The 12,423-nt window shown below is 39.7% G+C and overlaps 2 protein-coding genes across 3 annotated transcripts in view; one reads left to right on the forward strand and one right to left on the reverse strand.

Annotated features, from left to right (window-relative positions):
• Nucleotides 1-8,854, reverse strand: part of LOC120564392 (GTPase IMAP family member 9-like) — an 8,907-nt gene extending 53 nt beyond the window's left edge. The window contains exons 1-3 of one of the 2 annotated variants that reach the window (XM_039809301.1): nucleotides 8,710-8,843; nucleotides 2,020-2,082; nucleotides 1-1,769 (exon numbers count right to left, since the gene is read on the reverse strand). The exon at nucleotides 1-1,769 is cut by the window's left edge and continues 53 nt beyond it. In XM_039809301.1, the coding sequence (XP_039665235.1) occupies nucleotides 1,138-1,769; nucleotides 2,020-2,082; nucleotides 8,710-8,737 (723 nt within the window). In that variant the 5' untranslated portion in view covers nucleotides 8,738-8,843 and the 3' untranslated portion in view covers nucleotides 1-1,137. Of the gene's footprint in view, nucleotides 1,770-2,019; nucleotides 2,083-8,709 lie in introns of both variants that reach the window. The other variant, XM_039809302.1, reaches the window with a different exon arrangement.
• Nucleotides 8,855-8,896: 42 nt separating this feature from the next.
• LOC120564391 (GTPase IMAP family member 7-like) lies at nucleotides 8,897-10,259 on the forward strand. The gene is made up of 2 exons (XM_039809299.1): nucleotides 8,897-8,966; nucleotides 9,070-10,259. The coding sequence occupies exons 1-2, from the start codon at nucleotides 8,939-8,941 to the stop codon at nucleotides 9,831-9,833; spliced, it is 792 nt and encodes a 263-aa protein (XP_039665233.1). The 5' UTR covers nucleotides 8,897-8,938; the 3' UTR covers nucleotides 9,834-10,259.
• Nucleotides 10,260-12,423: the final 2,164 nt, after the last annotated feature.

Raw genomic sequence — 12,423 nt, forward strand, 5'->3', positions numbered from 1 at the left:
GACAAACTTAATCTGTAGTAATAATGTAAATAGAAACAATGCAGGTTTTAAAATACTTTTCCAGTGTTGTGAATTTTTATAGTTGCCGACTATACTGATCAATGAATTTTTCAAGGAGACCGAGATGGTGCTATAATTAAGATCTTTATTCAAACAAAATACCTGAGTTTACTCTGCAGAGGAACCTGAAGCCATTCTCTTAGCATGCTAGTACTTATACAGTTGGGAGGACGGACTTCATGGCACAATACAGCACGTCATCTGACGACCACATGTCATTCATCAGGCCCACGATCAGGCCACACTCCTTTTCTGGACTTATGTAAACTCTGTAATCTCCTAGATTGACAAACATTCTGTTCCACTAGAATTTCACTTTTCAGAAATTAGCTGAATGCCATGTTGGAATCCTGCATCCAGTTTTTGTTTTCATTTTTACCGCCGCATTTATTATTTTCTAGATTCACTATAGACAGGCATTTGACATGTACATTTTTAAACTGATGCAAGTTACACACCAGTAGCAGTAGCAGCAGTAACAACATCCACCACCCTCCCCAGGAGGCGTACGCTTGCTCCAAACATTGGTATGTGTAATGTAATATACGTTAATTTAAAATTGAACAAAAACAACACATAATAGTACTCTGACGAAAAAGGTAGCATAATGATTATGATAAAATAGTGGGCAGTAGTGAACACAACTTTAAAAGATGCACTTGAAATCAAAGAGGAACATCTGTTTACAGGTCTTGGGGAGTATTATTGCATATGTGAAAAAAGTTGCCTTTAGTTTCTTCAGCAAGAGCTAAGCAAATGTTAAATTATTTTTAGGGCTGAACACTACAAATGTGAAAATGATAGCCCACTCCTCATCTTTGCTTGAGGCTAGTGGGTCTAGGCTACATTAGCCGCTACTAGCAAAACACACCTGCATCTGACTCGACTGAACTGTTGGCGGCAGAGTTGCATTGTGGGTTATATATGGAATTCAAAAGTTATCTATGGTTCTGCAACGATTTTAATCCTTTTTGTCCATTGTGAGTCAGATGATGCTGTGCTAATCAGTAGAATACTCTTTTTAAGCACTATGTCATTTGCACATTTGGAGTGCACTGATCAACACATAGAGCCAAGCTAACATATACAACAATTTCTTTCTGTAAACTTTGGGAAAACTTTTTCATAGTTTGGAATTTTTTTGATGAGCTCTATGACTTGCTTAGTGTCGTTGGAGGAATTATTAAAAAGATGAAGACGACTGCCGCACATTTCAACCATGCTCTTGAGGTCGTCATTCACATCAATAAAGCTCGTCAGACTTTCTTTCAGGTCCTCCTTGTGTGTCAGCAGGATGATTGTGCTCTCCCTGATCTTCCAGTCAAGCTTTTTTTCCAGCTTTTCCAATATTCCTTTCTCAACATCCGTAAACCGGCCCAGCTGTAACACGAGTAACACCACGCATCGACCTGGCTGACAGTACTTCTTACACTCCTCTACCTGTTCCTGGGAGTTATTGAGTTGGTCGTTTAAGAAGTCCGGAGTGTCAACCACTCTCACCTGCGTCCCGCAGAGCCTCTTTACGATTTTGACCTTACACTGGGTGGTGACCGGCAAGGAGTTTGACATAGATAGAAAGTGTTTTTTTGAATTCCGCTGGGAGTTCCCAGCAGCCAGGATGGTGTTTGCTGATGCACTCTTTCCAGTCCCCGTTAGTCCCAGCATAACAATGTTAAATATGTTGTCAGGCATTTCACAGGTACTGTTACCTAAAGGATACAGATAGAGCAGTTAAATCATTTCATCAAAAGATCTTAAACAAAAAACCTGACACAGCAGACTTTGATGGGAATGCTGATAACCTTACATATTTGAATATCTTGAACATCTACAGTTTTGCCTGTGAACTATACTTTATTAACAAAGGGATGCTGCAAAAGACAGATGGACATTTCATTAGCCAAAGTGGCTATCTTGTTATATTCTGATATATGTCCTATTGTATTTTCCGGAGCATACCATTGTGATGTTCAGGGGCTGCTCTTGTATGTTGTAAGGTGGACGGTGTCATGGGGTTGGCACCTGTAAAGATGCAACACACACTGCCATTTATAAAGACACATTTCCCTATTTAAAGTTTCAATAGCACCTTACACATTTCTCTCAAACATTGCATTTGTGTACTGTAATTGTTATACTGTCGCTTACCTCAAAGTCAAAATTATTGTTTTAATTATTGTGTAACTTTGACAAAGCGATCTCTCGTTATTCCACACCCTTCAGCAGAATTCCTCTTTTTTTTCTGTGTGCTATATTCACAAACGAAAGGCCATTTGACTTTCCCTGTAGTCTGTATATGAAGTATTGTACAGATATTTGTACAGGTGAACTTACTCAGTCAGTCTTTCCAGCCATTCATGTCAAAATGAAAAGCATGCACCTAGTTACAAAAAATCAGAGAAGCACAACTGTCTACGCTTTTGCATTGTACGCGAAAGATAGGATGATGTAATTTTTGCACGCAGGGACACTACAGCTATAATAAATCTAGCTTGAGGCTGATCCTAGCCACCCTGCTAAGGAAAAGATTTCAGCTATTTCTTCTCTTACCCTCAGTCATGAACAAGAACCCGAAATACTTGAAATCCTTAACTTGTGCTAGCAACTCACTTCCAAACCACATTTAGCAATCCACCTTTTTCTAGCAGATTTCTATGGCCACAGACTTGGAGATAATGACACTCATCCCAACCACTTTACACTTTTACACTACAAACAGTTGCAGTGCACGATTGAGATCACATTGCCAGCAGAACCACACCAAAAAGCAGACATGCAATCCTGAAGTCACTGCATTGTCAACCCGGTCTCACGGCAGTTCGTGACCGGGCTGGCATTGTACACTTTCCATGGACTTGGAGATTCTGTCCAAGAAAAGAATCAGTCACAAGGCACAACCTAAGCAGAGCCCGATGCCCAATGGGAACAGATGGACCAAATTTAGCCAACCTTTCCTGCTGATATCTCAAACCATGTAAGTATTTTCAAGTGATTTGCTTTTTCACAGACCAGACCACCCTTTCAGCTTGACATAACATGTTATAACCAAGTGAGACAAATGAAAGTAATTAAAAGCAGAGATTTACCTGCTCTTCCAAGGGGATACAGATGATCGACATCGTATCTGAAATAGTTATCACAATTACTGTAAATATGATAGCATTAGAGAGATATCCCAACATGCTTTAGGGCTACTTTGTGTTCATCATAGTTTATCATATTGGGTTTCTTTTAATACGTGTAGATGCATTAATGTTCAAAGACCACATTTTTCTTCTCATACTGTCAGTCTGAATATACCTGTATACATATGTATGTAAATGTGTCTGAAATGCTCCTTTTTAGCATCTGTCTCTTAAAGCGCTCCTCCCAAAAAGCGCAGTTAGCTCTTTTTGGCCTGCTTGAAAAATATGGCACACCTTTGCAAAGGTAGTTCTCAAACTGTGGGTGGAGATAATCGGAGGAGGCGGTATATACTAATGAGGCTACATGTGACATTTAGGAATGGGAGCCAAATCCGACATTTTCTGATCTAGCAGCCTCAAAACACTGGGCTAGGGTATTCACTGCCAATTTGGTTTAGAATTGTGCACCGGGTGTTGAATCTTTCCTCCAGATGATCTAATGATACTGAACTTAAGTTGTCTGGGAACATGATGACCAGGTGTTCCAAGATTTTGTCTCCAAAGGTATCTTTAAGTTTACTGATTTGGGCTTCGACTTCTTCATCTTGGGTGTTTTCTGGATCGATGGCCAGTATAAACAGATCAGGGCCAGGATAAGATAATGCCATGAAGTCAATAGTCATCTGGTCCAGGTGCAGACATTCTTCATCAAAGAAATCAGGGGTATTTATGATTTTGAATGAGTCGTTTCTTTTCACGACAAAGGTTTTTGACATTTGGACAAAATCATCATTATTGAGGATCATATTTCCAATGCAGTTTCTGAACTGAACGCTCTTTCCAAACAAAGCGACAGTTGTCGGATAAGCTGTAGAAACAAAAAACAATAATATGTTTTAATGCGCAGTCTGGAAATGGTATACTCTCGGGGCGTGTCAGTTTCCATATTATAAATTCCAACATAGGTAACATAGACAAGGTACACAACATTGTTGTAGAAACTGTAGCTGATTACCAAAGGACAGGGTTTTGTTAACAGTGGTACTGAAGGGGATCACACCAGCATACAAATTGACTAAGATTTTTAGACTGTGTAATGTACTGAAGTTGACTTGTTTATTCAGCAAGCTGAGGCAGCAGGTGTGTAAGACGTGCCCATGATTGTAGAATAGGAGACATCCACCTGTTTTTATGCACATTTTTAATTTGTCAATATATTCCTGAGTAGAAATTCTAGAAAATTTTAAGAAATATCGCAAAAAACGTTTTTTATGCTTGGCTTAAGTGGAACAGTTGGTGTATCATTTAAAGTAAAATGGAAGTGCATTGGAAACACTAAATAAATCACGATGTATATAAGGCATGTGACCTGAATATCCACTCCTCACAAAATACAGAGGCTGTGTCTCAAACCGCCTACTTGCACACTTCAAGCACTTAGTTTTAAAGGTCCCATGGCATGAAAATTTCACTTTATGAGATTTTTTAACATTAATATGCATTCCCCCAGCCTGCCTATGGTCCCCCAGTGGCTAGAAATGGTGATAGGTGTAAACCGAGCCCTGGGTATCCTGCTCTGCCTTTGAGAAAATGAAAGCTCAGATGGGCCAATCAGGAATCTTCTCCTTATGAGGTCATAAGGAGCAAGGTTACCTCCCCTTTCTCTGCTTTGCCCGCCCAGAGAATTTGGCCCACCCATGAGAGAGAGACATCATGGCTTTCAAACGAGAAAAGTGGCAGTTGGTCAAGGCCACACCCCCACCCTCCACCTTGCCCCCCCCCCTCTCTCCTCCTCAATAGCTACAGACACAGAAATGGCTCATCCTAAGGAAAGCTCATTGTGGGACTGGCTCTAGTGGCTGAAAGAGACTTCAGATACAGTATTAGGGGACCACTGAGGTCTATATAAAAGAGACTTCAGATACAGTATTAGGGGACCACTAAGGTCTATATAAAAGAGACTTCAGATACAGTATTAGGGGACCACTAAGGCCTATATAAAAGAGACTTCAGATACAGTATTAGGGGACACACTAAGGTCTATATAAAGAGACTTCAGATACAGTATTAGGGGACCACTAAGGTCTATATAAAAGAGACTTCAGATACAGTATTAGGGGACCACTAAGGTCTATATAAAGAGACTTCAGATACAGTATTAGGGGACCACTAAGGTCTATATAAAGAGACTTCAGATACAGTATTAGGGGACCACTAAGGCCTATATAAAAGAGACTTCAGATACAGTATTAGGGGACCACTAAGGTCTATATAAAGAGACTTCAGATACAGTATTAGGGGACCACTAAGGTCTATATAAAGAGACTTCAGATACAGTATTAGGGGACCACTAAGGTCTATATAAAGAGACTTCAGATACAGTATTAGGGGACCACTAAGGTCTATATAAAAGAGACTTCAGATACAGTATTAGGGGACCACTAAGGTCTATATAAAGAGACTTCAGATACAGTATTAGGGGACCACTAAGGTCTATATAAAAGAGACTTCAGATACAGTATTAGGGGACCACTAAGGTCTATATAAAAGAGACTTCAGATACAGTATTAGGGGACCACTAAGGTCTATATAAAAGACTTCAGATACAGTATTAGGGGACCACTAAGGTCTATATAAAAGCATCCAAAGAGCACCATGTCATGGGACGTTTAAGTATAAAGTGCAGATAACGCAAAAAGTCAGTGCACTGAAAGTACCCGGATGACCCCCTAAATACGGGCCAAAAAGTTCAGTGTGGAACGATGGACCCTACTCGCACTAAACAGGCGCCGTCTTGACTACAAAGCGGAAAGGGGAGGGACCAGGGACATCGACCGGCAGCTGATTGAACAAATGCGTCACGTGGGTCTGGCTTCTCCCGAATTTCAAAACCGACCATACAAAAAAAAATTTTTTTTTTAAAAAAAAATTATAAAAAAATTTTTTTTAAAAAAAATTTTTAAAAAAAAAAATTTTATTTATTTATCGACAAAGGTCAGTTTAAAAGATTTTTGTCAGATTTTGAGAAGCGCTTATCCCGCTCATCATTTCCGGTAAGTGTTTTAACATAAGTGTTCCTTCTGGGACAATACTAACCATCAAAAGTGGGCACTACGGCAGTAAGTGGTCAGTGCACGTTAGCAGTGTACTGACGGAAGTATGCAGAATGAGACACAGCCTGTGTTTCCCAAACTATTTCTGCAGGGCCACCCTGTTGTCGAAAAAAATTATTCTATATATTATATATGTATGTATTATATTTGAATAACAGTTGTGGATGGAAATGTAACTACAAACAGGTATAGTCATTCAAAATATACGCCTCTTGTGTAGCAGTCTGGTTGTGTAGCAGTCTGTTTGTGCAAATACAGTTAGCAACGGTCGGGCCGAGCATTTTGAGGAGGAAAAGGAAAAAGCGGTGGATGGTGAAGAGGAGAAAAATGGCAAATACAAGAGGCTTCTGTCAGTATTAGTACCAAAGACTCCTGCTCATCGCATTGAGTATGCCCAGGGAACAGGCCTATTGTTTAAGTGAGGGATGGTGAGTGGTGCTTAGGGGATTTGAACTCCAAACCTCTTGCTCTGAAAACCAGTATCAGCCTTGTTGATCTGTTTCCGATCCCCACAGCATAAAGCCAGAGTTCAGTGGCATGTTAACCTAGGACACAAACTAATGAGCTGAACAGTTCAGACAGGTGAACTGATTGTTTATTTGAATCATGTGTGTCAATGCAGAGACACATCTAAAACATGCATGGAAGGAGTCCAAAGCACAATGGTATAAGGTGATCACTTTGTAACGCTGAGGGATTGAACTCACAACCTTTAGACCTGAAGGAAAGTGGTGATCTCAGTAAGCTACTGGCCAGGTGATGTCATCAACCTTCACAAAAATTAATAGACAATGGGCAGGACTACATGGAAATGCAGAAATTTAAAAATGTATGAATTGAAATGAATTTAAAAATTCATTTCTCATTAGAAAATTGAGAGAGCTTGTGTACTTTGTCTAGACAACATGGAGATGCCTGTGATGTATTTTCACAAATATCAATAAATGACAAACTAATGTTTAAAGATGCTCTATGTTGCATTGACTCCAATGGCGTAGATGAAGACACAATTCAAACATAAACAAATTTGAGATAACATTTTTGAGATAAAATTCAGAAGTTTTGCACACTAAATCTGCAGTGACCTCAAAATGTGATTTTTTCCATAAACATCAAAGATTTAGTTTGGAAGAAATTGCTGTATTTGTTTACACTACTGTATGTTGTAAAACATTTTAATGCACTGTGGGCTAAATGTTTTATATATAAAAAATTGCTGATACATCCAATAGTCTGGAGATGAAGTTTCCGAAGTTTGGTGTCAATTGAAACAACAATGTGGGAGGAGATATGTTTAACACGTTTTGCAGTTTTTGGAAAAAATAGAGTGATGGACTTCAAAATTGCTACTGAGTAAAAGCAGAGGATACAGGAAAACAAAGGAAAGTTCTCTGCGCTTCTGCAGACCAAAACAATCCGGTGCAACCAAGGCAGGACACAACAGTATAAAATAGCAAAGAGTTGCCGGTGCAACACAGATGTCTTCTTACTTGATGGTTTTATTTCTTAAGGTGCATAACAGTGACTAATAAGGACTCTGATGAAGATGTAACCTTACATCGAAACGTTAGTCACTGTTATGCAATTTTTGCTAAAAGCAGAGGATAGTTTCTGCTCTGTTGGGGCTACAGTTGATGTGATTTGCAATGTTGTAGCATGTACGGTTGATTTGTTAAGAATTTTTAAAAGTTTCGAAATTTTAGATGGCTGTTGTAGCGCCACCATCAGGAAAATTAGCAAATAAATCACACTGATTAAGTTTGGCACAGGACTGGACATCGCTGCTTGGCCCCTAATAAACCATTTGGTTTATTAGTATGAAAATAAGTTCTGTCTACAGAGAACAGCAAATATAGAGGGTGCAATGGTGAAACCAACAAACATAACAAATTTATCTTTTATATAGTTTCAAATTTCTTCTCAAAGGAGAACACAGGAAACAAGTGATTTACAAGGCAGATCCGTACACTGCAGCAGATAAAAATCATGCAATTTGATTTCAGCTTGACTTCACATACAGATGTTTGTAAAGGATAGTATTGATATGTGATAATATATTGTATAATCTACTGTAACTTTAGTGCATCACTCACTCTCCACTTTCCTCTTTGGGTTTTCAAACATCTGGCAACACGTTCACTAAATACATTTCCAAGTTGTACTTCAGTGCATTGATTTAAAACCTGTGTTAATGTAATGATATTATATATATAAATATTATAATATTGTAAGAGTTTTATTAGAGGAGCATTTGTTACATCTTTACAACCAATCTGGTAGCCTATGGGTTTAAGATACTGACCATGTAATTTTAATGTCCCTGATTTGAGTCTTATCAGGGGCATCAGTCGCATGTCAGCCCCCAAAAACTGCCACAAACTTAAAAAAAGAGAAGAAATAAGTGCACTTACGTGGTGGTGATGGTTTGTTAGAATGCATTTTATCTACTGAGTAGAGAACAGACAGCAGGCAGGTTTCACTGGAGTCTCTGGATCAGCTTTAAAGTCTGTCAGACTGAATCACATACTGATATAGGTGGATACACCCTGTGGGTGGAGCGCTAAACAAAACGGCTTCACACAGAAATAATAGTGAGCTCGTTATCTGTTCATTCTCTAAAAAAAAACAGGAAGGAGAGAGATGGGTATCCACTCCTCCATCCCTAAAGGTGATGTATTTCAGCCTTTTAAGCTCCTTTCAGCATATTGCAGTCAAAACTTGTACTAATTGTGTGGTGGGTTTTACTATGTTTGATATATTTCTATTTGCAGGTCCTCCACTGAGGATTGTGATGATTGGGAAAACTGGAGTTGGAAAAAGTGCCGTCGGTAACACCATTTTGGGTAGAAAGGATTTTCATTTGTGTGCGAGTGCACACTCTGTGACGCAGAGCTGCCAGAAAGAACGGGTCAACAACAGGAGCAGAAAGGTCGATGTGGTCGATACACCGGGGGTTCTGGATACGTCTAAAAGTGCAGAGAGCATAAAGAAAGAGATTGCAAAGTGCATCCAGGTGTCCTCTCCCGGCCCTCACGCCTTTCTGCTGGTCATCCAGATCGGCAGGTTCACAAAAGAAGAAGAAAACTGCGTGCAAGCCCTGGAGAAGATCTTCGGACCTGAGGCGTCTAAGTACATGATCATTCTGTTCACGCGTGGCGATGAGCTGCAGGGCACCATTCAGGATTACGTTCAATACGGTCACCCCAAACTTCGGGAGTTGATTAACAGGTGCGGTAACCGGTACCATGTCTTCAACAACAAGAAAAGGAGGAACAGAACCCAAGTAGCTCAGCTGATTAATATGATCGATATGATGGTGGTGGCAAATGGAGGACAGCATTTTAGTGAAGAAATGTATGAGGTAGCAGAGAAGACTCTGCAGCAGCAGAAAAAGTACAGAGAAACAACAGCGGAGGTTTACAACTTCCCCTTCATGGCTGAGCTACATCAGAGGGTCATTCGCTTCCAGGCCGTACTGGCTGATGGCGAACAAGACGGACACCAACAACCTGAAGCACTCCGGCACTGCCTTTAGTTTTTCACCAAATCACATTGTGTGCCTGAGGTCTATTAAACGTGTTGAATGCATTTCCTGCTTGTATTTTAAAACCTGCATTGTTTACATTCCACGTTAACTAGCTAGCTGGCATTTCTGCTCTCTTTTGTAAATTACTGTCACCTATTGTCGATTAGCAGAATAAAATGATCAGCAAGAGTGTGCTCACCCACTGACATTATATTGTGGGTGCACAATACACAAAAAACTTGTAAAAACATAGCACCAGTAGTCAAACACTCCACATGGTACATTATAATACATTTGTGGGAAATGGTGTCACTTTAAATTTAGGTATGGTGTGACATATATACATTATTTCGTGTTTCTTTTTTTTCTTTTTTTCTGTGGTAAAAGGTCTCATCGTGGTAATAAAGTGAACAATAAAATATACTCAATGCTCCACTCTTCCTTGTTGTGTCTAGTTATTCAAAGTCAAAGTCTGATTCTTGCTCTATTAATTTTGTGAAGGCCTTGTCATTGTGTTTTGAACCTGTAGCCTGGTCAAATCAGAAAGCAGCACAATCACATGATTTAGTAGTGACAGTAGTTGCAGTGCTAGTTGATGAGCAACTGTAGTTGGCAAGCTAGCTTCTGACATGCTAGCGAGGAATGTGTTGGCACTAGGAGGGGCCGGGTAGCTCTGCTTTATATACTTTATTTGAATTATATATACTCTTATTATATACTCTTTTAGTGCACTCAGGCTTTACCGTACCAATAAACTGTAGAACTTTATTATGTTTATCTTATTTTGTTCTTATGCAGTGTTATAGTTTGCTTACATCTGACTGGGAGTTTTTGATCTTTTGGTAGGGTGAGGCACGCAGAGTTTTGGTCTTAATTACGGTATTAATCAACTTATGTTCAATATAAAGAAGTGTGAACAGTATGATATGATTATATTTCATTTTAATCAAAATCAAAGAATCAAAAAGTGACTTTTCAGACCATCTGAGGGACTTATATTATAGTTATATATACACTCACCTAAAGGATTATTAGGAACACCCTACTAAGACCGTGTTTGACCCCCTTTCGCCTTCAGAACTGCCTTAGTTCTTGGTGGCATTGATTCAACAAGGTGCTGGAAGCATTCTTTAGAAATGTTGGCCCATATTGAGAGGATAGCATCTTGCAGTTGATGGAGATTTGTGGGATGCACATCCAGGGCACGAAGCTCCCGTTCCACCACATCCCAAAGATGTTCTATTGGGCTGAGATCTGGTGACTGTGGGGGCCATTTTAGTACAGTGAACTCATTGTCATGTTAAGTACAAGCTTTGTGACATGGTCATTATTCTGGAAGTAGCCATCAGAGGATGGGTACATGGTGTCATAAAGGGATGGACATGGTCAGAAACAATCAGGTAGGCTGTGGCATTTAAACAATGCCCAGTTGGTACTAAGGGCTAAAGGTGCCAAAAAACTCCCCACACCATTACACCACCACCACCAGCCTGCCCAGTGGTAACAAGGCATAGAGCCATGTTCTCATTCTGTTCACGCCAAATTCTGACTCTACCATCTGAATGCTCAACAGAAACGAGACTCATCAGACCAGGCAACATTTTTACAGTCTTCAACTGTCCAATTTTGGTGAGCTTGTGCAAATTGTAGCCTCATTTTCCTATTTTTTAGTGGAGATGAGTGGTAACCGGTGGGGTCTTCTGCTGGTGTAGCCCATCCACCTCAAGGTTGTTCGTGTTGTGGCTTCAGTTTGGAGTTCAGGAGATTGTCTAGACCTGGACCACACCCCTAAATGCATTGAAGCAGCTGCCATGTGATTGGTTGATTAGATAATTGCATTAACGAGAAATCTTACACGTGTTCCTAATAATCTTTAAGGTGAGTGTATATATATATATATATAATCAAATACATTTCTTTTGTAATTCATGCATTTCACAGATAGGTCAAGGTCAAGGTAACTTTATTTATACCCGAAGGTAGATTTGGCTTACAGTGGGAAGTTGGGTGCGTCAGCGTCCTTTTTACAGACACATACAAATGCATACTCAGTTACACAGTGCTGCTCTCTCCCCTTCTGTCCTGTGGCGCAGCAACACTGTGAGTAGGCAGTCAGTTGGGCTGAGGGGGGTGGACTGCTATAGAAACAAAGCTCCTTGAGCAGAAATGGATAAAGAAAGGGGTCTTTCGAATGGCAAGTTGAGTTCAAAGCCCTTCCAGATGGTTCTCTTCATAAGACCAAAGTTATCTGCATGTACTGTTGATGCGAACAGAGTTACCAACGGAGTATAATCTCAAATACCACTTGAGCATTACAAACTTGAAAAATATTCCTTTTAAAGTACATTTAGAATAGATCCAAAGACAGTTGCTTTTATTTTGCGATTAAAATTGTATTTGATTGGCAGACCTAATTCTAAGACATTTTATAATACATGTAACTGTTGATGGAGCAAAAGTAGCCCACTACCACAAACACAGGAGGGGATGGCACCACACACATATGTGAGTGACCCATGGATCTTTCCAGTTTGGTGAACAAGTTGATAAAGTCAGAAGCATTGAGAACTTTGTAAGTGTACAGACAGTTTATTTAACG

Source organism: Perca fluviatilis, chromosome 8 (assembly GCF_010015445.1).
Source record: "Perca fluviatilis chromosome 8, GENO_Pfluv_1.0, whole genome shotgun sequence".
Lineage (NCBI taxonomy): Eukaryota > Metazoa > Chordata > Actinopteri > Perciformes > Percidae > Perca > Perca fluviatilis.